General features: G+C 37.3%; 1 protein-coding gene, 1 long non-coding RNA gene and 1 pseudogene across 3 annotated transcripts in view; 1 reads left to right on the forward strand and 2 right to left on the reverse strand.

Moving 5' to 3' along the window:
- Window positions 1–25,237, reverse strand: part of LOC138183823 (uncharacterized) — a 162,996-nt gene that overhangs the window by 121,597 nt on the left and 16,162 nt on the right. The window lies entirely within an intron of this gene.
- LOC138183811 (glutaredoxin 3-like) lies at window positions 160–1,560 on the forward strand. Of its 2 annotated transcripts, XM_069121241.1 has the most exons (3): window positions 160–273; window positions 623–1,259; window positions 1,339–1,560. In XM_069121241.1, the coding sequence occupies exons 1-2, from the start codon at window positions 224–226 to the stop codon at window positions 1,245–1,247; spliced, it is 675 nt and encodes a 224-aa protein (XP_068977342.1). In that variant the 5' UTR covers window positions 160–223; the 3' UTR covers window positions 1,248–1,259; window positions 1,339–1,560. The 2 variants fall into 2 exon arrangements, with proteins under 2 accessions (XP_068977342.1, XP_068977341.1); XM_069121240.1 differs by having other exon boundaries at window positions 623–1,560.
- On the reverse strand, window positions 1,650–8,450 carry LOC138184341 (RRP12-like protein; annotated as a pseudogene).

Raw genomic sequence — 25,237 nt, forward strand, 5'->3', positions numbered from 1 at the left:
GGCCCCTCTCGATCGCAGCCGGAACGGTCAGCGTGGAGGTTTTAGTCGGTTGGAGTCCGGCACTACCACGCCGCTTTTCCCCAGAAGCGACCTGGTGTCCGTGCGGATTTCCTCCACGTTAATAATAAAAAAAAAAAGTTGTCGTAGTGAATAAACGAATTTTCAAAATATTTCTTGTTAATATTATCACGTGTTTATCAATTACACAAAGTAAATTGACAGGATGTCTACCACTAATCTTAATTCTGAACAAGAATACAAGAATTACCTCAAGTGAGTAATTCTAAATAATAAGTAATTCAGTTTCTAGAAACAATATAACCTACTCGATGAATATCATTCATTGTTTAACATATTATTGTATAAAAAATTCAGTTAATCTCAATTCAATTTGACTCGAAATATTGTTCAAAGTAGCGAAAGAAAATATTTTTTATTTTTATTTTTATGATGAAATAGATTAAATATTGCAATATAACAAAAGATAACTACGACTTTATATTATTTTCGTTCGATGTGAAAAAGTTCACAATTCACAATTTTTTATCGATGTAATTCTGTGATAAACTAAGGAAGTAGCTAAGTAGGTGATTTTCAAGGTCATGTTCGTTTGTCGTGTCAGGTCACAAGATCTTTCTGTCATTCATTTCTACGCATCCTGGGCCGATCAGTGTTCGCAAATAAATGATGTGATCGAAGAAATGAGCAAACTGGCCGAGTATCAGGGGGTTAGGTTCGCCAAGATTGAAGCTGAAAAAATACCTGATGTACCCTTGAAAGCTGGTATCAGTGCAGTACCAACAGTTGTTCTCACAAAAAATAACACCATAGTCGATAGAATCGATGGAGCTAATCCTGCAGTTATAACGGAGAAAATTAAGCGACAATTATTGACCGATAAAGATTCTATTTCGTTTGATATATGTAAACCTAAAGAAAAACTCGAAGAAAGACTAAAGAAATTAATAAATCAAGCGCCCTGTATGATTTTCATGAAAGGATCTCCTACCACTCCACGTTGCAGATTTTCTAGAACAATAGTCTCTATTTTAGACTCTTGTAAGACAGATTACCAGACGTTTAATATTTTACAAGATAATGATGTTAGAGAAGGACTTAAAAAATTTAGTGATTGGCCAACGTATCCTCAATTATATGTGAATGGAGAACTCATTGGAGGATTAGATATTGTAAAAGAAATGAACGAATCTGGACAGCTGGAAAGAATGTTGCCTAAGAAGAGCTAATGCAAAAGAAACGTGAGTTTCTGTTTACATAAATATTTAAATACTTTTAGCTTAATAGAAGTGCTTAATTATAGGATCTAATTAATTCTAGGATACAATTAAGGATCATATAATTAATTTCTTAAAAAAAAAAAAGACCAGTCCCTATATTAATATAATTATTTGTAAGTTATTTTGTATCAGTTGTAAGGATTTCAATATTTGTTCTATGGAAATATGCAATAAATTAAACCATCTGTGTAAAAGGATCTTTTTGTAAGCGCTAATTTGTAGTCAACAGATTGCACAAGACAAATAAATAGTAATATAGGAATTCTTTTGCTCTATAACAAAGTCACTTTATTTTCAAACAATATGTCAATTTCTCAAGTGTTTACCTGTTAATATATTAATCCACGTATGTTATAAATCGTCACAGATTTTTAATTCAATGTCATTTCTTGTACATCTTTATATTATATATTTTATGTATGTACAAATTTATAGCCAGTGAAACCTAATCACAATTAGAGACTCATACCACAAAAGCATAGTTTTTGAACATTTTTTTATGGTAATTTATACATTAGTTTTTCCTTTGCTTCATTCCAATTTTCGCACCTTTCTTCGCTCCTTTAATAATGTTTTGAAATTTACTCGCATTTTGCTTCTTTTTTCTAAAGATAAAAATGAATCAATTCAATGCTTATCTTCAATTTAAATCAAAATTCATGTTATCATTATTTACCTTTTGTTTAATGCTGCTCTTGACAGAGGTACATAAGCATATGGATCTGGTTTTCCTTTCCTTTTAACATCACCTCCAGCCTTTGATGCTTTATATTCCGCTCCTGGTATATATTCTGTTCTTGATTTTTTCAATGGTCGATGTATTCCAGACCCTCCTGCTATGGATACCAAAATTGTTATTAAACAACAGACCAAAATTTACTATAGATTATACATTACTATTATACCTTGATACTTCAATGTGGATCCACTCCTTACGCTAATGTTATCATAACTATCGCTATATTTACGTTTTTTATCCATTGCTTGCGACATGGCTACAGACTGAACATCATCTTCTGATCATGTAACATAAAAATTCATTGGCTTCGTTCACTTGTTTCTTTGAATTACTTTACATTTTACTACAATTCCTAACCCCAAATCTAACCCTAATTCTTACCATAATCGTCTTCTGAATCACTGTGCAACAAAATTGCAGATTTCTTCTTTCTCTTGGGTTCTGGTTCATTATCTTTCTCATTATCTACTGTGATAATAAGACGGCCATCAGACGTAGTCTTAAATTCACGATCTTTCCGTTTTATAGCCGCTATTTTTGAATTTATAGCGACTGTAGGTTGCGTTGCTAAAAAATTATTTTGTGAATTTAATTCCAACTTCGACTAATCGAATTTTGAAAAATATCTAGACTTACTTGATATATTTCGAGCAGCCGCAGGATCAACGAGATCAACGATCTCTTCATTCTCATGAATCCAGGCTTCCTTTCGCGATGTTCTTTTCTTCCTTTTCCTTGACTCTTCATTGTCCATATCTTCAACGAACTCATCATCGCTATCCGCCAATATTTCTTCCATACTGAATTTTAATAAAGATTATAGAGTTCTTTCGGTTTAAGAAAAATTTCGATTAAAGTAAAATACAAAGTTACCTTTTAGGTTTTCTCTTTGCATTGAATTCAGTATCCTCGTCATTTTCTTGTTTTTTCAATTTCCTCAATTCTCTTTTCTTTTTCTTCGCCTCTTCTGCCTTATTCATATTTCTTAATCTCTTATGTAACATCGCATTAGAAACTGGAATCATGCCAGAAATTGTTTCCATTCCGTATTTTCTTATTAACTTTACGAGAATATCTCGTACTTTTTGTCTGAAATGCCTATGGCAGTCATCGTTCATTGCACATAAAGCGTCTATCTGCAAATTCATTAATTCGTTTTTTTATTGAGCTATATGGGATTTCGTTACTAACCTTTTATTGTTATTAATTGAACGCCTTTGTTACTAACCAACAATTTTAAATTCAAAGCAGCAATCTGAGATGGCATCACAGTAATATAGACTTTGATATATGCCAATGCAGCTTCTGCAATTTCTCTTGTCGGACTTGTAACAAAAATACAAGCTTGTCACAAGATTTCTTTAACTGTCTCTATACCTAAAGATCCTGTTGTAATATTTTTAATATGCTATTATTTATTTTCATACGAAATATTTATTTTAACTTTAGTTTGAAATAAACTGTACCGTTGTAATGATAAGTGATAGAAGAAAGTGCCAGCAAGGATGCGGTACAATACTTTTGTACATTTTCTATCGCACCACTCAAACCAACCATGAGCATATTAACATAATCTTTAAGATGTGTAGGATTTCCTAAAAATTTCTCGGCAATAGTGTTTAAAAGTTGATATGCAGAAGTTCGACATTTCGTATTTAAATCTTTTAAATAGATTACTGCTTCGGGCACAATGGCTTCTAAGAACTTAGTTTTCTCAAGTTGTGGATGAATTTTGATCAGATGAATTAAGCATCTTTGTAAATTCGGTCAATCGCGGGGAGACGCAATCGCGAGGAGAGACGTCAACGGGAGTCGTAAATTCCCGTTACGATTATATTAATCGACACCACGAGTTGATCGATCCCCTGATTTCCGTTAAGATAATAGGGGTGATTAAGTTTATATAACACTGTGATTCACAGAATTATAAAATATATATTTCCAACACTTAAACTACACTGTTGAGTAGATACAAATCGTCAATAACAACTTATCGCACGAATATGAGATAGACACGAATAATAGAGCAAAGTTCGTACAGTCGAATTTCGTATGTTAGTGGACGTAGCACTAGAGGATACTTGATAGACACTAGATTTTGATGCTAGACTTCGACGTTGTAGTATGTAGGAGAAATATTCGACTTGACTCTCCTATGGTCGTAGGAGAAGTGATGAGTAGGAAGCCTCCGACCAACGTGGTTCGTGAGTGACCTCTCTAAAAAACCAGATGTGCGTCGAAAATATTTTTAGTCTCAAAAATCTTTCAGGACGACGGATTGAACGAAGATACATGTACACAATGAAAGAGAAAGTTATGGTTGGTCCTCAGGTTTGTTGAGGGTCGAAATGACGTTACGCAGGCCATCGGCTGCCCGGTCGCGAGAGATGCAGCGCAGATGTTTTAGGCGACGTAACAATCTTAATCGTGCCTAATTAAAAAAAATGAGTAAGGCTTATTTGTTAAAATTTTCATAAGAAATTGATATTATAGAGCAATGTTTGTAAGTTAGCACTTACTCCTCTGCTTGGTTTTGCGACTTCAGTAGCCGAGGATATTAATAATTTTTGTATCTCGCGTCTGTATTAAACTACAAACTCTTTACACGTTTCCTTCTCACTGCCACATATCTCTTCTAAAAACCTGAAAGAACATACAAGTAAAAAATAATTTTTGTTTTTGCAGAAAAGATAATTAAAATATTTAATTCCAAATATATTAAAAAGTTACCTATATGCTTTCTTCTGTTCCTTGGTTTTAGAAATTTCTTTAAGAAGTGGTACACACATATCGTAAAACGTCTTTAATCTATTAATGTCAGTATAATTAATAAATAATCTTATTATATCGTGAATACTTTCTTTGAAAAAATCGTCGATATCAGGTTATTTCAACTTAAATAACGCACGATCGAATAATTCGTGTACCAATTCCTTATCCGTAATTGTAAGATACACTTGTAATTGTACAAAATATTAGTTAATCTCTTTAAAGAAAATTACTTCTTCTATTCACAAATTACTCTTATTGTATCATATGTAGCGAAGCGTTGTCCTTCTTCGTCAGTACCAAGTGGCTTAGTAGTGTATAGATTTAAAAACAATGGTAAATAATTCTTTGCAAATCTAGCTAGTTCGTGTATATCTTCTTTTTTGTCGTCTTCGACTGCTTTCGTTATTAATCTTCGTAAGGCAGACATTATCGACATCCTTAAATTCTTTCTCTCATTTAAATTTGTTCCTAACAGTTTAGCTATATTCTAAACAAGATAAAAGTTATCTCATGGATACTTGATACTATATCTTTTATATTTATCTCTGATATATACCTTGAAATTATCTTTCACATCGGTAGCGTTGTTGCATATACTTGGTAAAATAGCCCGGACTTGGCAAACGAGAAATTCGTAAGTTTTTCCGCCTACAGGTTCGGTTGCTTTTTTTCTAAAATTGAGTATAATTATCATTAAAAATATCAATATAAGATAATTTATACTCTTATAATAAAGATAGATTAAAATACTTACTCGCACAATGCAACGATAGGTAGCAATGTTTCCATGAAGAAAGTAAGTGACCCACCTAGCACACAATCTTTCAATAATGGTAGTAGCCAAGTTCTTTTTAAATTAATCGCATTGTCCGATACCTATAAAATAGATTTATATTACTGTAGTTATAAAATAAAGTTTTTCTTTCTAAGCATAATCCGGTTCATATAGAATTACTTGCTTTCAATGGAATCAAATTTAATACTGTCTCCGGTCCTAGCACTCTTATCGCAGCTCCAATAGCGTACTCAGCGTCATTTTTCGACGCAAAATTGTAAGAATCACGTAACTCAGCAAGACTTTTTAATATCTCTATTAATTGCGGACTTCTCGCTTTACCAGTTACCTGTAATAAAAGGGAACGTTGAATTGTACAACACTGACAAAAGGGTAAGAAGCAGAAAATCGATATTACCTGAAACAGTAGGGCTATTAAATGAAGAATATGATACCAAGCTTCCAAATATTGATAACCTAATGCTTGATGGATCATAAAAGTTATCTGATTGACAGTGTCCTTATATCTAAAAGTTTGATATAAATGATGATATATAAATAATAGATACAAAGAATAATAATTAAATCTAATCTTACGTTTTCATTGATTCTTCGGTTTCACATATTTTACCGACACAATCTTGTAATAAAATTTTTATCGTGTGCGAAGAACCAGACATAACTTCCGATTTGTCCGAAAGCCACAATTGCATGCATCTGTCTAAAATTCTTGGTAAAGGAACTGCGCATAAATTTAATGAATTGCTATAAAGGAAAAATACATTCAGCAATTACTATCTCTTCAATAAAATTGGATATAAGGAGTTTAAATATAAAAGTTTGTTTACTGCGCTAAATTTAAATACGCTTCTTGCATTACGGTTAGCCACGCTAAGGTTGGTTGTGTATCAGTTGCCGGAGGTTGATAATCATATAAGGCAGTAATGATTTGCCCATTTCTTTGTACTGGTAGAATAGCTTCTGATGGTCGAGAAACGAACAAACCATGAAAGGTTTGTAGACAACATGAAGTTACTAACACATTTTTCATAGTCATAAGCTTCAATAAAGATTCACTGATAGTCTGGAAAACAAAAGTTCGTAATAAAAGTTGTATAATATAAATATATGTATTTCCTTAACAAATGTTGACAAATACCTTCACATGAATCATTGGTAAATGATGGAAAATGTCTTTTAGTAGTGTAAGGAAATGAAGAACATTTGTAATACCATCGTACTCGGAGTCAAGTTGACCAATACAGAATTTTGCAATGTATGGAGTAGCTGGATGATATCGCGGTGGGTTTTCACCTTACATGATATCACCTCCTATAATTATTAACATTGTAACATTAAAGTTTATCAAAAATTGATTTATTTGAAATTTACTTGAATAATTCCTTCATTCAAATTTGTGCTACCGTTTAATATGGCACATATTCCATGTTGTGCTGATTTTCTCAATTGTGGTTTACAATGTATACTAAATGACAAAATAGCCTCTAACACTTGCATCGTACATGAACTAGACCACGTGGCTGCTTCTTGTGCTCGAAGGAGCACAGATAAACAATGAATACACTGTGAAAAATGAAAAATATAGATAGTATGCCTTGGTGTAATATTTGAAATCATATAAAGAAATAGAATGAAAAACGATTTACATGTCGAAGTATTTTAAGTACTCTTCCGACGATGCATATCTGTTGGAATACAACGATATCAATCGCATGCAGATAAGGTGGTTGATCGTATGGATTCTTCCCTTCGTTGTCCAACGCTATCCCCACTAGTGCGTTCGTGAGATGTACCATGGCGGCTGGCACGTGCATGCTCTTTCGAGAATTTGGCGGAAGAAGCTTAAGGATATGGATGGAGCATTCTCGATGGGCACGTCGAGAAGCTACTAGAAGGTTCTGTAGCACATGTGACGCCACACAGACACTCACACAGGTCACACTCATTACTGCATACAGAGTGGAGTTCTAAACCTTTTTAAGGACCATGGGTCACTAAGCAAGCCAGTCTGTGAACAACTAGCCAACTGTCAACATTCATAACGCTTACTTGTATTTTACTTGTAACTTTGTTTAATAAAAATCATAAAGTATTGTTTCAATACACACATTGTGTCTTCCACAGTTTATTAATCTTAATTTCAAGATTAAATTCTAACAATATCTAACAAGGATACGTAAGAAAATTCCACTTGCAGCTCCAAATTGGGTATTTAAAACATTTTTGGGACAGTTTTTAGGCCCATGCCTAATAACTAGAGCGTGGCTGCGATTGACGTATCCGATTCAATCGCTTCCAAAGTGCTCATCTAAGATATGAATATTTATAATTAGTTTGTGCATACCTTTGTTAACCCTTTCAAAAATTGATTTATTTGAAATTTACTTGAATAATTTCTTCATTCAAATTTGTGCTACCGCTTAATATGGCACATATTCCATGTTGTGCTGATTTTCTCAATTGTGGTTTACAATGTATACTAAATGACAAAATAGTCTCTAACACTTGCATCGTACATGAACTAGACCATGTGGCTGCTACTTGTGCCCGAAGGAGCACAGATAAACAATGAATACACTGTGAAAAATGAAAAATATAGATAGCATGCCTTGGTGTAATATTTAAAATCATATAAAGAAATAGAATGAAAAACGATTTACATGTCGAAGTATTTTAAGTACGCTTCCGACGCTGCATATCTAACAAGGATACGTAAGAAAATTCCACTTGCAGCTCCAAATTGGATATTTAAAACATTTTTTGGGACAGTTTTTAGGCCCATGCCTAATAACGAGAGCGTGGCTGCGATTGACGTATCCGATTCAATCGCTTCCAAAGTGCTCATCTAAGATATGAATATTTATAATTAGTTTGTCCACGAATGAATAGAGTGAAATTAAGGAAGAAGGGTACGATCTTGCTTGCCGTGGTAATTGAACGCGTGTTTTGTCAGTTGCAAACGACACCGTGCTCTTGGCAAATTGCATTAAAAGAACAAGTTCGACCCACAACGACAAGGTACCCTCGTTTCCAGTAATTGAACACGGACAAGAAGCGATGGTGTCATTGGTGACGTAGGTGGTGAGCTGAGACTGGATGGCGTGTTGATTCCGTGACGTCACGAAAACACGTCCCACGCAATAAGCATGCCGCCGAATTCATGAGATTCCTCCTCGTTCCTAGCTAGCTTCCGGTTATCCAACCTTATCCAGGAATTTACGTTACTCGTAATTAAGGAATGGCTTTTTCGAACATTTTCGATCAATATTTGGTGGACGGGTCAGTTATTTTTTCGTGTCTCTTGTTTTTGAGATGTGGATTTTCGAAAGTTTATATCATCTCCTAGAGTTTAGATACCAAGATGGCTATGCTAATATTTAGAATACTTTGAAGATCGTTGTGATAAAAATACAACGATACAAGTTGATAGAATAATTACAAAATTTATAGTGTTACAAAAATTCCCCTTAGCGAAGAACATTAAATTTTTTAAATAACTTTTAATTTGGATCTGTGATCCAAAAATTAAATTAAAATATTTCGTAGGTCACGAGTTTCAAGTTAGAACTGATACTAGTGCTGACTGTTTAATAATGCATAAAGAACAATAAATTAATAATAAATAAAAGAATCTTTCTTTTTCTAAGCAAGCGGGCAACATTTTTACTTAGCAACGCAAACGAACAAGCTAAAAACAAGTTTCACATAATCACATCGAGGACAGTGATAAAATGCATCTTGCGTCGATCTTTCAATCATGTGCTGTAATGATCCGAGCGGCTATCGTAGAAGTATTGCGGTATCGTTTATTACACCTTGAGATACAAATCCTTCTTAATGCCAGAGGATTCTGTTGAACGAGGCCCGTTCCTTATGTTGCTACCAATTCGTACAATTAACATACCATAAATGCCAATTACATTTTTGCATCGTTAAGCCCACGTCTGCGGTGCGGAATTTCCAAATTCGGAAGTAAACTTGAAAAATTAATCGATCGATATTTCACGACGAAAGTTGCGTCACGCGGTATAGTTAATTCACGGTTTTACCAAGGAGATGTCACGTAAAATGGGTACTTGGAATGTAGTAAGGAGTTTGAGTCGTAACCCAACTACTAGTTTTCCTTTATAAAGCTTTATTATAAATCTCAACACTTACAGAGCTGACACTGAACCGGAGAAAAGAGGTAGTATGAGTACAGCCACTAGAACAAGAACAAGAACTAGAACTGCCCGAGCTGGGTGAAGTCTCGGTTTATATATGTTTTGGTTTTCGGATGTTGAGGGGCTAGGTGTGGGTTGTGATGTGGAGAAGTGTTCGAAGGTCGGGGGTCGATGTCTTATCTATGATATAGACTAAGGTGTCTCATAGCTTCTGTGTAGTCGGAGAAGTGTTCGAAGGTCAGGGGTCGAACCCTTTATCTGTGATGTGGACTAAGCTGCGTCACAGCCTTGGTGTAGGCTATGATGACAAGGTGGTGATGTGCCTAAGACTCGAGGTCGACATCTTATGGTTGGGATGAGATTGGTGTTACAATGACATCGTCCTACTTGGTGAAGATGAGGGGAAGTACAGTGTCAAGTGGACGAGCTCCACAGATACCTGGATAGCCTGGGAATGAAAATATCGATAGAAAAAAGCCAAACGTTCCAAGTGGTAACAAAAAAGGACACCTGGTTCATTAAAGACCCAGAAATCAAAGTTGGCTCAAACAAAATACCAGAGGTTAACGCAGAGAAAGCATTCAGGTATCTGGGCGCAAAGATTGGGTCCTGGAAAGGCGTCCACTGTGGCATAGTTGTGCCTGAAATTCTGAGCATGGTGAGGAGAGTCCGAAAACTCTCCTTGAAACCATGTCAGAAGATAGAATTATTATTGAAATATATATTTCCTAGATTTATCTACCAGCTTTTAATAAATCCACCAGAAGACGGTGTTCTAAAGCTTATGGATAGCGAGGTCAGGCAGGAGATTAAATCAATCCTGCATTTAGTTCCATCAACTGCCACCGGATTCTTTTACGCTCCTAGAAATTTTGGAGGCCTACGGTTACCCGGATTCGAGGACATAGTAAAACTCGGTACCCTAAGGAGCGCATTAAAAATTAAAGACTCAATAGATCCAGCAGCAGCAAGTTTGATCGGCGAGGACACAGATATGAAGCTAAAGAAAATTGCCAACTCTCTGACGATAAATTGGCCGGCCACTTTAGAGGACACTGAAAAAACCAGCAAAAGACTTAAAGGTGAACATGTGAAACAATGGGCTGAGCTTAGAACTCAGGGACAAGGAGTGGCCGACTTCGCAAAAGAAAAGCTTGGCAACGTGTGGCTGAAACAGCACAATTTATTGAAACCTTCGACGTTTATCGATGCCTTACGATTCCGAACCAACACCTTTGGCACCAAGACCACCTTAGCACGAACCAAAAAAGACATAGATGTAACGTGCAGGAGGTGCCATGCCTAACCGGAGACCTTAGGACATGTCCTAGGGTTATGCCAATTTACTAAGGGCCTCAGAATCAAGAGGCATGACGAAGCCAAGATGTTTCTGGCGAAGAAACTCAGGAAACTAAACGAGGTGTTTGTCGAGCCTACTATTAACGTAGAAGGTAATCAATATAAGCCGGACCTCGTCGTTAAAAACGAGGAACGGATTCTCATAGTCGACGTCACAGTCCGCTATGAGATCAGATATTACCTCCAAAGAGCTTATAAGGGAAAGGTCAACAAATACCTCCCATGCTTGAGCCATTTAAAGTCTATATATGGTCAGGAGGAGGAAGCAATATTGCCCGTTGTGCTTGGTAGCAGAGGGGCTATTCCAACCAAAACAAAGGAAACACTGTATGAGCTTGGATTCAACAAAAACGAGATTAAAACAATTATTTTGAACGTCTTGAGGAGCTCTATAGAGATGGGAAATTCTATTATTTTATATTCTAATTCTAATATAATAATTCTATTATTTTCTATTATTATTTATTTATTTATTTATTCTATTTATTTACTTACTTAATATAAATTGTACATATCAATAGTTAATTATTTATGAATTATTCATTGAAAATTGACTTATGTCAATTCAACGATAATAATTTTAAATCCTTACGACGGGGTACCTTGGAAGTATTGAGCTTCTTTGAGGTTCCACATGTTGTAGCCATGAGGCGATTCTCAATGTCGGAGGCCATCTGGTTCTACGACAAAAACAGGCGAGGGTCTCCTCTGCCCGGTCTGAGCATAAGCATGGTGGGAGACGCTGTCGAGGTGGGATCGCGGATGAATTATCTAGGTCTCATGATCGACAGCCAGTGGATGCTCGGGCCGCACTTCGACTCCCTGACTCTGAAGGTGTCAGAGGCAGCCAATGCCTTGTGCCCTCTGCCGAACATCGGCGGGGCGGGAGCCGTGGTGCGCCGATTTTACGAGGGCTTCGTTCGGTCCCGAGTGATGTATGGGGTCCCTTTATGGGCGAACGATCCGATCGCGTGTCGTCGCAGCATCCTGTTCCTCAGGAGGCTGCACAGGGTAACCGCCATCAGAATCGTCAGGGGATATACCTAATGGTGTCCTTCGCGTCACCGACCGTTCTGGCCGCGTCCACCCCGTGGGAGTTTCGGGCGCTGGCGCTCAAGAGGAAATACAGCCACATGAGGGTATGGGATCCGGGAGAGAACTCGACCGAGCAGACGGCCTCAAATGACCTAGGAACCGCCGAGGAGGACGCGTGGGACCAGTGGCGATCCCAGCTGATCAACGAGGAGGCGAACATCGAGGCGCGGAGGCGGTCCTCCCAAACAGGGAGACATGGAGAAGCCGCCGCGGCCTCCCGCTCACTTACAGGATAATTCAGGATGGTTCCATTACGTATGTCGTTTATATAAAATACGCAAAATCTATGTAATATGAAAAATATGCACTTGTATAAAAATTCGCAATCTACTAATAATAAATGAACGAATAATGCTCCTGCATGTAGAGATATTACCTGGTAGTGGTATTCTTTGACAGTCTTTCTTTCTAGCATTCGCTTGAAAAAATCTATCATAGAATTTTCTGTTCGTTGTACTCACTTTGTTCTGTTTTCACAATATACTGGCCGCACTCAATAATTCTCTGATCCCTACATATACAAAAATACGGGTTAGGATTTTATTCTCTACGAGCCTCTACCACACTCAATATTTAAGAAATACTCATATATCGGCGCTCAATTCAGTCTCATATTAATAATAATTTAAAAAATTCTTAAAAATATGTAAATTATTTGTGTTTTCATGAATTTACATTTTATATTTTTGTTAATGAAAAATAAATTGTTTGCTTTATTCGTACACAACATCTATACATATATATTACCGTCTTAAGACCCCGATAACCTTCTTATGGTACTCACACGCTTGTTGTCAACAGACTATTCTAGATTCTTCTAACAGCTACCAACAATCTTTTGTCTCAACTGAGACCTGGACGTCCTCTGACGCTTACACACACATTCACATGTACAGTGTAAATGTATCATCTACCTAACAATTTTTCTATATTTATACTCACATTGAAACATGGCAGCATCGAGATGTAAATAAGTATCTACCGAAATAAATACTTCGGTTAATACAAATGCTTGAAAACTAAAAAGCGGAAATTTCATATACCTTCTATATTTTCTTTTGTATGTTTTTACTATAATACGATTAAATAAAATCTCGAAATTTTTAAATATAAAAATATCTCCGAAATATATTGCATATTAAACGAATAAAAATCCTTTTTAAACAAGGAAATATAACATCACTCCAAATCGAACATCCCCGTCTTACCGATCAATCTCACCAATCATACGTGTTATATCTGCTTCCTACTGCAGAGAAACCAAAATTCGATCTTCCTGAAAACATTGGAGTAAAGGAGCGATACAGAGATCAACAATTCTACGCAATTCCTCTAATGATTTCGCTCGTAGAATTTTGAGCACGTCGATTCGAGGAGGGCAACAGACTTTCGAGTACCACCTACGTCTAAGAAGTTTCGATAACTTGCGCTTACTGAATTATGTTACGCGTACGATCCTACGTAGTATATCACGTCAAGCATTATAGACGCGCAACAAGCTAGTAGCAGCGTAACATCACCAAGTATCCCATGGATTGACACAGTTAATGCTATCACTTGCGACAGCTTTCTCAAGGATCAACGAATCGACTGTTAATTATCGCAGCAATGTAAACGTTTTCCTCCATTTAATTATGGATCTCGAGAAATTACGCTAATCGATCGCTTCAACGTATAAACGAACGTGTTACACATTTATGCTGGACCCGTGGATCCAACGAAATCTCGTATTACTTTCATTATTCTCTTACAATCTCTATTTTGCAATAATTTGGAGATGGTTTGAATTACACGGATCTCGTAAAATCAAACGGTTAAACTTGGTCGTCCGAGGTAGGACGAGATCAGCCCCAGTACCGTATAAAATAGCGTAATGCCCGAGGTACGTCGATCGGAATCAGGTGCTGCCAATTTAACCACCGTTCAAATTCTTGGCACGTAAATCCAGTTTGGAGGCATCAATACTGATGATAACGACCAGAGATCGAACGGAATAGCATGCTCCCGACGGTCAGGGCCGATCAGCCGTGCTACACAGACTTGTCTTTCGTTCGTTCCACGTACAACACCCAGTCGAACCTTGAAAAATTTCTTGTTGCACCCGATGATTCGGCCAGTTGCATTAAAATTTTGGCGATTCAACGGTACCAACATAGTTTCACTGTCGATATAACTATTATGTACTTGAACTGGGATGATCGCCCAAGTAACTGCAATTGCGTGTGCTCGCTTCCCCGAGCACATTCTCGTCCGGTTAGTTTTGTTTTAACACGTTACGTCCACCCCATTCATCGGCCAAAAAAAGAACTACTACTACTACTACTACTACTACAAATACTAAAAGCGAGCATAGTGACAAAGTAGTAACAAGAATGACTTCCCATGCGCTGGATGATCCAGAGGATGGGGAGTTATTGGTAGTTGCCCTCTTCTATATCAGTTTGCCGGGCCTCTTCGGCACAAAGCATCTGCTTTCTTCGGGCGCAATGCCCGCTGAAACTTACATCTAAGCTCGGGACGTTCTAAGTCGCAAACCAAAAAATAAAGTACAAAGGTGAAATAAACACATAAATCGCGGAAGCTGATCCAAGGATGAACAACGACGATATAGCGATCGCTGTCTGTTCGCACGTGCATGCTCGAGCAATATTAACGTTCGTATCAAAAACCACTCGCGAACACGACCGCGAAATTCAAAAAATCGACGCGCAAGGCCAGAGACGATGATATGTTTCATTCGTGCCAGTTTTACCGACGATTATTCGAATGAAATTCCCTGAAACAGATTGGTCACTCGAAAACGCATCTAACCGACCAGAGGTCCACCTCCACGGTTCTCACACATAACACCCGGGCGCAAGAGCCTACACTATAGAGAACGTCCCGGGACGCCTCCGATACCCGATCTTAACACACAGCATGCACACTCTAAGGTGCGTACCTTTCTCCTGAAATCGACTGACGAAGGCTAGTAACCATTGCGTAAATCGTAATAAAACACATCTGAAGAAATGATATCGTTAAAATAAATGTAGTATCGTGACTGTTTAGGCTGTAGATGTCGCTGCTGGTTACGGCCGCTTTTCTTCTTCTTTTTTGTATCGTGGAAGAAAAATCGGACTCCGGTCGCAGGGATTCGAACCCCGCTTCCGAACGTTCGTAACCTAAGGCGCTAACCACTGCGCTACCGTCGTCCGCCACTAATTAGTGTCGAGTGATGGTATTTGCTATCAAGTGCTGCCACAGGCCTTTTTTTTCACGATATTACTTAAATGTAAGTAAACATGGAATTATAATTGTAATTGACGGCAATATTAAAAGCGTGGTTACACTTAATCGTGTGGGTGATATTATCAGAAATTGTGATTCCATCGAGACGTAAATTGAATGGATATATATCTCGACATTTTTAATATTTGAAGTTGTAACGAATGAGAAAAAGCGACGCAATTCCACGGACTAACAACACACACACACACACACACAATGTGGAAAATACGTCGTGGACTAACACATAGTCAGTGGCTGAGAAATTATTACATTAAATGTGATCATCGTGCCCAATGTCTTTCTCCAGTTCAAGTAGCACCTGGGCTAATGAATCAGGTCCTGACAATGGGCACGGAAAAGATTAAACTTGAAAATCCTGATCCGAAAAGATGAATAGTTTGTGTAATTTTTATTTAACGGACTAACGCTCTTTGATTTTATATTTTGCTACTTCGATTCTGATTATCTCTACTTTATTAATTTAATAATAACTAAGTAACTCTACTTTATTAATTTAATAAACCAGAACAAAATTTTAATATTGCAAAGGAGGTAGCGAAAAAGACTGAGACTAAATCAAATGGAATAACTGACTCTAAATATATTACTAAGAAAGAAATAATCTCAGACGATCTCTTTATCGAAGCACATAATCGAAAATGCAGAAGCAGTGTTCAAAATTATTGCTTTGATTAAAAAATCTGCCTGTCGCGGAGTGTCTTCTGGCACGTAAAATTTTACACATTATTATACGGAAAAAATGAATTTTAACTGATATTTTAAATTCTAGGAGAAGTGAAATAAACGAACGTGACTTATTCCCTTAACCTACGATTTACGTTCGAGAATGCCCGTAATATTTACGTTTGGTTCGATCATCGTACTACGGGCTATTCCCGTAGTTATAGGTTAAGGGGTTAATATTGTCACGATCAATTCATTGCTAAATATTAAGTATATTTATGTTATACAGGAATATTCGTGTAGATATTTGCCATTTGGAAATATTCATACGGAACATTAACATGCATATTTATAAATAACACGAATATATTCTCAAGTGTATATGTTTAATTTAATTATTAAAAAACTAATTATTATAATCGCGCTGTGCAAGAAGACCTATTCTAAACTAGTAAATTTGAAAAAAAGAGCGTTACTACTCACTGGTATAAAAGATACTCGCGTTCACTATGCTCGCAAAGAATTCCACGTAATACAACCAGTCACCCACGCCGATTTGGACCTTTTATCCTACGACATAATTGAGTGACCGGAGGAACAGAAATGCATGCGACTCACCGTTCGAAGCGGAGAAACAGAGGACGTTTCCATCGATACTGCGCTATCCCAGCGAATGTCGTCAGGAAGATTAATATCAGGCAGGAACCGTTGAAAGGCCCATGGTAAAAATGGAGGTTGCGAAAAATCTGTTACAAAACAAAACACGATGAGTGATCGCTGACTATTTGAAAAATTGGAGATAATGAAAAATGAAGGTTTATTAACAATAGCAATAATAAAGATTGAAATTCTAATAAAATTTGATAAGTATAAAAACTGAAACTCTAATATGAAAGTGTAAAATCTAAAATAATCTAAAGTATGTTAGTCATTTGTTTTAGAATTCGGTATTAAGATTTTAACTCTTATTTTATTTTAATGAAAAAATAACCTCAGAAAATGCTATCCTTCTAAATTTTCAATCAAATTGTATTTCTTCATTGATAATGATCAAAGAAAAATATACAGAATAGACATAACTGAAAGTAAGTATGTAAAAACACTTACATACTTGGCATTTGAGCCACTGTCAGGACACTCCTAAAGATGAAGAAGAAGTTGAAGCAGTGATATGTCTATAACAAGACATAAGGTATCATTAATATCGGTAATACATATTAACAAACTTGAAACTTTAGCAACAATAAAGACTAAACTCTAATACAAAATATAATCTCTTTATATATATAACTCTAATATAAAAGTTTGAGAACAAAACATTCAGTGATTTTTTATGCGTATCAGACAGTTTTATTGTACTTTAATGTTAAGATTTTAAGACTTTATTTCAATTAAGAAGGACATTTACAGTTTTCTAAATTATCAATCATTTTTATTGTATATTTAACAATAATTCAAACAAAATATAATGAATAGAACAAATTGAAATACAATATGTAAAACTACTTACATTCTTATGCTCCTACAGAAGCTTTGTCCTCTTGAGAGATGCACTGACTCTAATACCGAAAAACAATGTTCAAAAGAATATAAAATAAGATCACATTACCGCGACCGCTAAAATTATAATCGGCGAACAAGAACTCTAACGTCGCGTAGAAAATTATTTGATAAAATTTTATTACTTTCGCGTGTGATTATTTAATTGGATTAAATTATTGGAGTAATAAAAGACCGACGCCGCCAATACGTAACAATATGTTGCCTGACGCAACGCGATCCATGTTATCGGTACGAAATAAGACGACTAAATGACTCCTTGTACCTTAGTTTCGCCGAGTAACTTACAAAGTGGTGGGGGGAGATGGGGGGGGGGACACATGAGCCGATGGCACAAGTAACTACGCAGTTAACGATTCTACGTAGTTACAAATTAACGAGACAAAGAAATGTATACATCAACAAAAATATTCATCTTCTACGAAGGACTTCCTTTCGAATTACGCAGCAGTAACCTTTCTCTACATCGATATTTACAAACATCGAATAATAACTCGTAGCCCTACTGGCAACATCACAGACACATTTGCCTAACTTATTACCTTACTTACCTTATTTTAATACCTGAATTTCATTAATCAAAGCAAGATTTAAACAACAGCATGAAGAAAATTACCCAGTATGCAGATGAAGTGTTAAGCGCTTTTTAAGTGCGTATTCTCTTTTAATACTAATATAAAAATAATAAAAGAGAAACGTTATTTATTCCTAAGTGCAAAATGTTGTCAGAGAATAATTTTCTCACGGTTGAAAATTTGAAGTCCACTGATATTTTCTCTATAACATTTTTATTATCACGATAAAGTATCTGAAGTTTTGACCGATCCAATAATTTTTATTCTTAGAAATATCTTGAACACGGAGAATTAAGAAATGTGTAATGAAGGATATAAATAATGGAAATTAATTATGACGGAGGAATCAACGAAGAAAAGTTATTTTGCTAATTATTACACGAATGAATATTCAGAATGTCGCGCAACGACTACTAAACTATTTAATTAACACTAACCTCACCAGCCCTAGCCAAATGACTGGTGTAAAAATCTAATTTAGAATTGTATATTTATCGTTATTTCTTTTGTTCATCTAGCTTTATGTGAATTCTTATATTCTCCGATTAATTGATTTATCAACTTTTAAAACCAGTTATTTGACCGGGCCTGGTGAGGTTAGTGTCAAAAGCCAGCCTGAAATTTTCTTCAACTTCTGATCTTCGGCTGATTTTCAGTATTTTACCTCCGACTTTTCACCAGTAATTAGATTTGACAAACGAAATGCAATGTAAGACTTGCCAACATTTGGGCCATGTGGCTTCTAACTGCCGCAGCGTTAAATTCAACGATAAATTATAATTCAGATGAACGTATTGACCCAGATTCCTGTACCGAAGAAAGCAAGGATAACACAAATCAACCTTGTTGCGTGTCGTGTAAAACTTTTGATCATCCTGTTCACATCAAGATTGCTCTCAACACTTATTGTTAGTGTTAAAAAGGTGATGGCAAAAGAAAATTTGGAATATTAACGAAGAGCGAAACAAATAAATACGATTCGTTCGTGAAACAAGTAACTCAAAAATTACTTGCAGTCAAATTCCATCGAATAATAAACTAGATAATTGTCCTAACCTCTGTATTCCCTTATTTCATCGCGATATATCTCATGGTTAAATATGAACCACAACCCTAACGCTGTCCTTGGAGAGACGGCTAAATACTACAATACAAAGCTCAAACTCTAAACTTATAGGGGAAACCTTCGCGTTTATACCGCAGCAACATAGCTCAACAGTTAACCGGCTCCTCTCACTTCACTAAATAATAGGGCGACGATCCCCTAGACGAGTCCAGTAACTCGAGAACCAAACTTGGCAAACAGCCATTTTGTCGGGAACTTTCGCTTAGTAAATTCCTCCTATTCCAATTTATTCCATGCTATTAACCCTTGTGATTGGAATGGACTCACTCTCCCAATCTGAAACTAACAGGACGATAGGCCAATAACAAAAAGTGAAGAGAATAATATTCTTAACAATGCAGCTTGTTATATGGCTCTCGATAGACCGTAGTACGCTCTCAGCTCCACAGGTGTCACTCGGTACTCGAATACCTAACCGTCGTGACTAGCAATAATCCGCAGATGGCGCGGCACGTTCCGTATACTCGTCTAAAACTACATATCGTAACTTGTACGTACAGCGTATTCGTGGCACCACCAATTCGTATATCGGCACCAGGCTGATGATTCTATAACCCTGCCCTGAGTAACCGGGCCCAAATACCAAGATGGCGACCGCCTGACAGACCCGTGCACGTCTCTTCACGTTGATACTGTCACGACCGGCATACTTCAAATCCGATGGACTGACGATGGAGATAAAGATGTGGCGGCACTCGGCGACAATGTATATCGCTGAAGTGCCTAATGAACCATCAACATCCCCACGGTCCTTCCACCGAAGGTTCTAGAAGAAAGAGCACGTGGCAACGGTCGCGGACGCCTAGCAAATGCATGGACGGTGGGGATGTTGAGAGATGACAAAAGAAAGTAATCGGATCCGATCAAAAGTCAAATTGTAAGAGTTTCAGTCTTGGAAAGTCACGCCTAGAGTTCGGAAGTAGATTGTAAAGTGGATTGTTGTTAGAAAAATAAAGTTTCTTTTTTTATTTTTTACTTCAAATTTCTTTTTTTATTTTCTTTTTGTTATTTTACGTGTCAGCAGCATAGCAAAGAATTTATGAAGTCTGGACTTGTTAAAAAATCAGGATCCTTGCATATCGTAAAATGCGTTTGCCATATATTTCTGGCAATGTCGATTCTTCAAATAATTTCCTAAAAATTGATAGCCAATTAGAAAAATGAAGTAATTGTTGAAGTAGAAGCCTGAAGAAAACTTATACTAAAAGAAACAGGAATAAGGGCAGGTTTGCATGCGCAAGGATGTGTAAGAGTTCACTTACAAAAATCAAAATAATTGATAATATAATTAAAAAGTGAGAGGAAAATATCGTCCCCTCTATGTCAGGATCATAAATGTGAGGATTATCTGTTGGATCTAACTTCTTCTGTTTGAACTGAGGTGTCTATTGAATATCTCTCTTTCGTCTTAATTTTATGTGAAAATGACATATATAATGATAAATTTACGCTCAGGAAAGAACCCGAAACCAAAGATGAGAACACTTGATATTGTAAACGGCACTCTCGTCCGACGCAAGCGCAGCGATCTCAGAATCGAGATCCAAAGAGCAGGTCTTTTTCACAACAAGGCGCCGAATGCCAGTCCCGGTAAACGTCGCCTCTGCTCGTGCCGATCAAGTGCATTACAAAAGGTATCATAAAGTGGTAGAATCATATTACAAACTTACATACTCGTCAACAGCCCAAACGTCAGCTTTAGTCGTTCGACTTGTTACTTGCACTCAAACCGGTACGTACCATAGGCCCTCGTGCAGTCATTAGTTTAAATAAATAGTATTGGATGATTTTATCAGTTGATTTTAATTTAATTTAATGTAATTTAATTAAAGGACAGGCTCTGCAGTCCTGTCAATAAATATCTAGCTGGTATTGCCACCATGGCAATTTATTTATACATATGCTATTATACTCGTAATAAAACTTTTCAAATCCAACTACTGTATTATTAGGTTAACTATTTTAACTATAACCAAAATAATACTGTTACTATTTAGCTTAATGGTACTGCGTTCTTCTACAGATTTCTTCAAACATCAAATTTATTTAATGTTAGGGACTACAATCCTGGCTCTGTCAGTGATAACGAAATTTATCCTCTTTCACGTTGTCAAGGTAAGATGAATAATATAAATAACTAATTTTTATTTACAATTCGCAAATCCTCCTACTGTTTTTCCAATTTTAATCATTACCACCCCTTTGTACCTAGTCAGCGACTACCACTTTATTTAGATATTACACTTTCTAACTCAGTTTAATCATTAAATTGTTCTGAATTTTTTAATGACGTAGTGAGCTCCATCGATACCAATGATTCAATCTCTTTGACAGATCAGTACTGCTAACCAAAGATAAGAACACTACATTGTTTAATTCCCAATTCTGGACCTACATATGGATTATATATTAACGGTTATTATCACATAACCCAACCAAAACAAAGCCAATATTTTTATAAAATTGAATTTTATAAGAAACCATACATATTAAATATTTATTATATATTTTCCGGCTGGACATTGGATGTCTATATGCCATTGTTGGTCAATCATAAATATTTCTGTTGTTGTTTTTAGTACTAGATAAACCAATTGTGACAGATTAGTCATTTATTATAATTCGGCATATCCTGTTCTTTATTTGTTAGCGTTGAAGTGGTCACCACTTATAAGAAAACTCTACATCTGGTCTTTTTAGTTTCTCAAGCACTGAAGCCATCGACAGCACGTAGACAAAAGACTGCGACGAAGCCAGACCATAAACAGTAGACAAGCGACGTTGGCTTCGAGGTTTTCAGTTATTGGATAACACAGCTAGCGTGCGGATCTGGACCAGCTCAAATTGTATTCTTACTTATAATTACACTTATATTTAAATATATTTTCTGCCTTACAATTTATCCACTAGTTTTCTCTGATTACACATCGAATAACCTCAACAGTTAGTTTACCTCCTTTGTTTTCAACTTTACCTCCTATGTTTTAAACTAAATTTATTTCGAATAACCTTAACCTTGATTTAGTTCTAATTAGCTTCCCGTGTATTCGTATTATGCGGCGATATGAACTATCTACCATAAACCACGGTTAATTTAATTCTTTTTATTACTTTTTAGGACGAATTCGCAGATGTTTATCTACACCTAGCTGTATGGTTCATCATAATATTGGTCAGTTAATCTCTTAGAGTAAGTACTAAATTTATTTTCTGATTTCTACATAGATTAGTTTACTATGATCCTGTAACCTTACCATACTTTACTATACCTTAACTACAGCCTTTCAATCACTTCACCTATCAGTTTATTATCTTTATTAAATATACTATATTTATTTTATTTTATTTTATTTTATCTTTATTTTTATTTAGGCCCGGACCACCAATCTCACCCAATGCTATAGTCCTCGCATTCTGCATGACCACAGCCCACTGTAACCTAAATTAACAATGAATTACGATTACTTAAACTCTCAACTTCGGTACTTAACACAAGAAAATTCACACTCTACACAAAATTAATTTTGATATTAAATATGTCGGAGATGAAAGGACATCGGGACATCCCTTTTGAAATGTTGGGAAAAACCCCAATACCCTAGTCCAGACTTTTACTATAACTACACTTAAGTAATAAAAATAAGAAATAGTTTTAATGTTCCAATCCGACTTTATGACGATGGGCTTGGGCTCTAAGAGACATAGCGGGTCACTGAACTTAGTCACGGTCACGGGAGGGACGCGTACCTGACAGAGGTATGGAATGATTATATGACTCTCCTTAAAAACAAAGATTGACTCGAGAGGTGGGGAGAGGAATATGTAAGGGCAGTTCCACTTGGATTTTTTTGGAGTTCATGCAGATAAGTTTTACTTGTACGGGGAGTTATACGTGTATCACATGGCATTCGTCATCCCGTGGACCGTGGATTCGTTATCCAACCTGAATTCGTTGTCAGGTTGTTGTTGGTGGTGGGATGTTCTCACTCTCTCCCGGTCTGTTTGCTCTTTTACGAGCATTACGCTTTCGCAATATGAGCGTACAGCGAGGAACTCTTCTTGCCCCCTCAGCATCGCTTTCACAACTGACGAGAGGACTAATCAATCGCCAATCGCTTGTCTCAGAATACCATGGGGGCCTCCCACGCCGGGCAAAACTCCAGCGTGTGCTGGGGCCGGTCCTGGCAGTGGTGATAGGTATTCGTCACCTCTCTTCCAATCTTCTGCAAATATTCCCCGAATACTCCATGTCTTGCGAGCACCTGCGGCATTCGGAAGGATAGGATCCCTCCAAGCCTCCCAATTTGGGAGGACCGATCTAACGGCCCGGTGGGCACAGACCCTTTTTTCTCCGAAGAGGGGAAAATACATTACGCATACACAACGTAATGTGCATGGGTTATGTGAGACTCGGCAGGATGTCATCGCCATGCCCACTAAACTCCTCTTCTCCTTCCAAGTCTGGTTCGATAATCGAGGTTCCAACCCGGAAAAATCATTCGACAATACTTCGGGTTGGCTTCTACACAACGTACCCTAAACTTCTGCATCTACTTCACGTCACTCTCCTTCTTCTTCTTCTTCTCATCAATCCAGTCCGCCTCTAGATTTCCCTCTCTCTGAGCTGCCGTGGTACATTCTGGTACAGAACACTGAGAATTTCAGCTACAAACGATCTTCCGCAGCCATCCTCGCGACGATGTCGTTCTCCACCTTCCACTCGACCCCCACCACCCATTGAGGCACTTAAACAACGTGTGCTCCACGTCATCCAGATCGTCCCCATAATCCCAGTAATTGGTATGGCTCTCTTTGCCCAAACTATGCCGATAGTAATTAAAAATACCATGGCCGGTAAGAATCTGCATTACATAATTGATGATATAACATGATATGATGACATAATGATTCTCCTCTTCCTCCTTACGAAGATCAAGGGATTACTAATCAACCTTCTTGTCCTATTACTAGGATTGTGGAATGCCCATTCTATACCCCGCCTGTCCTCTGCTTCTTGTATCAAACTCTTCAAATCCTCCACCAATTCATACGCCTCGCCTTGCCGATTTTTACCAAAGCCCTTCTTCGCCTCATACTCCTTCCACCGAAGCCTGGCCTTAATATAAATGGGCAGCATGCACCACACACAACGTCCCGTGCGACACTACCCTGTACGCCGTCGACGTACGAACCAAAGCCGCCCGTTGCGCACTCACCAGGATCATCCTGTTCTTGTCTATACCGAGAGCAGATGCCCATATCGACGCAGCATACAAGACCACCGATTCCCAGACACCGTAATACAATATCCTCACGGTGTCGGTGGCCCCATTGACGTTAAGCAGCAGGTTCCTTATAGCTTCCACAAACCTCTTCGCCTTATCGCACACCTGCTCCAGATGGGAGGAATACCTCCTGGCATTATCCAATAGCACCCCCAGGTATTTCTCCAAATTTCTCCCGTGCCAGATGAAGACCCGTGTCCTTGCATCATTCTGTGGCCATCTTTATAGTATATCGCACCCTGTCAGCGATGTCCTGCGACCTCCGCATGGTGCTCACCAGGGCCAGGTCATCCACAAACGCTATCGCGTCCATATCCTTAATCGGGTTCAGCACCTTTAGGAGTCCGTCATACACCAGGTTGCACAACGGACCCAATACCGACCCCTGAGACACTCCCGCATAAACACTTTTCCTTACAATACTATCCCGGCAATGCACCACAATCTTCCTATTATATAATCGAAAGATATTCGTTCTATAAGTTTAGCAGTTGACCTTGTAACCGCCTTTCGCT

The sequence above is a fragment of the Bombus flavifrons genome, chromosome 10, assembly GCF_040668555.2.
Source record: "Bombus flavifrons isolate JBK064 chromosome 10, iyBomFlav1_principal, whole genome shotgun sequence".
Lineage (NCBI taxonomy): Eukaryota > Metazoa > Arthropoda > Insecta > Hymenoptera > Apidae > Bombus > Bombus flavifrons.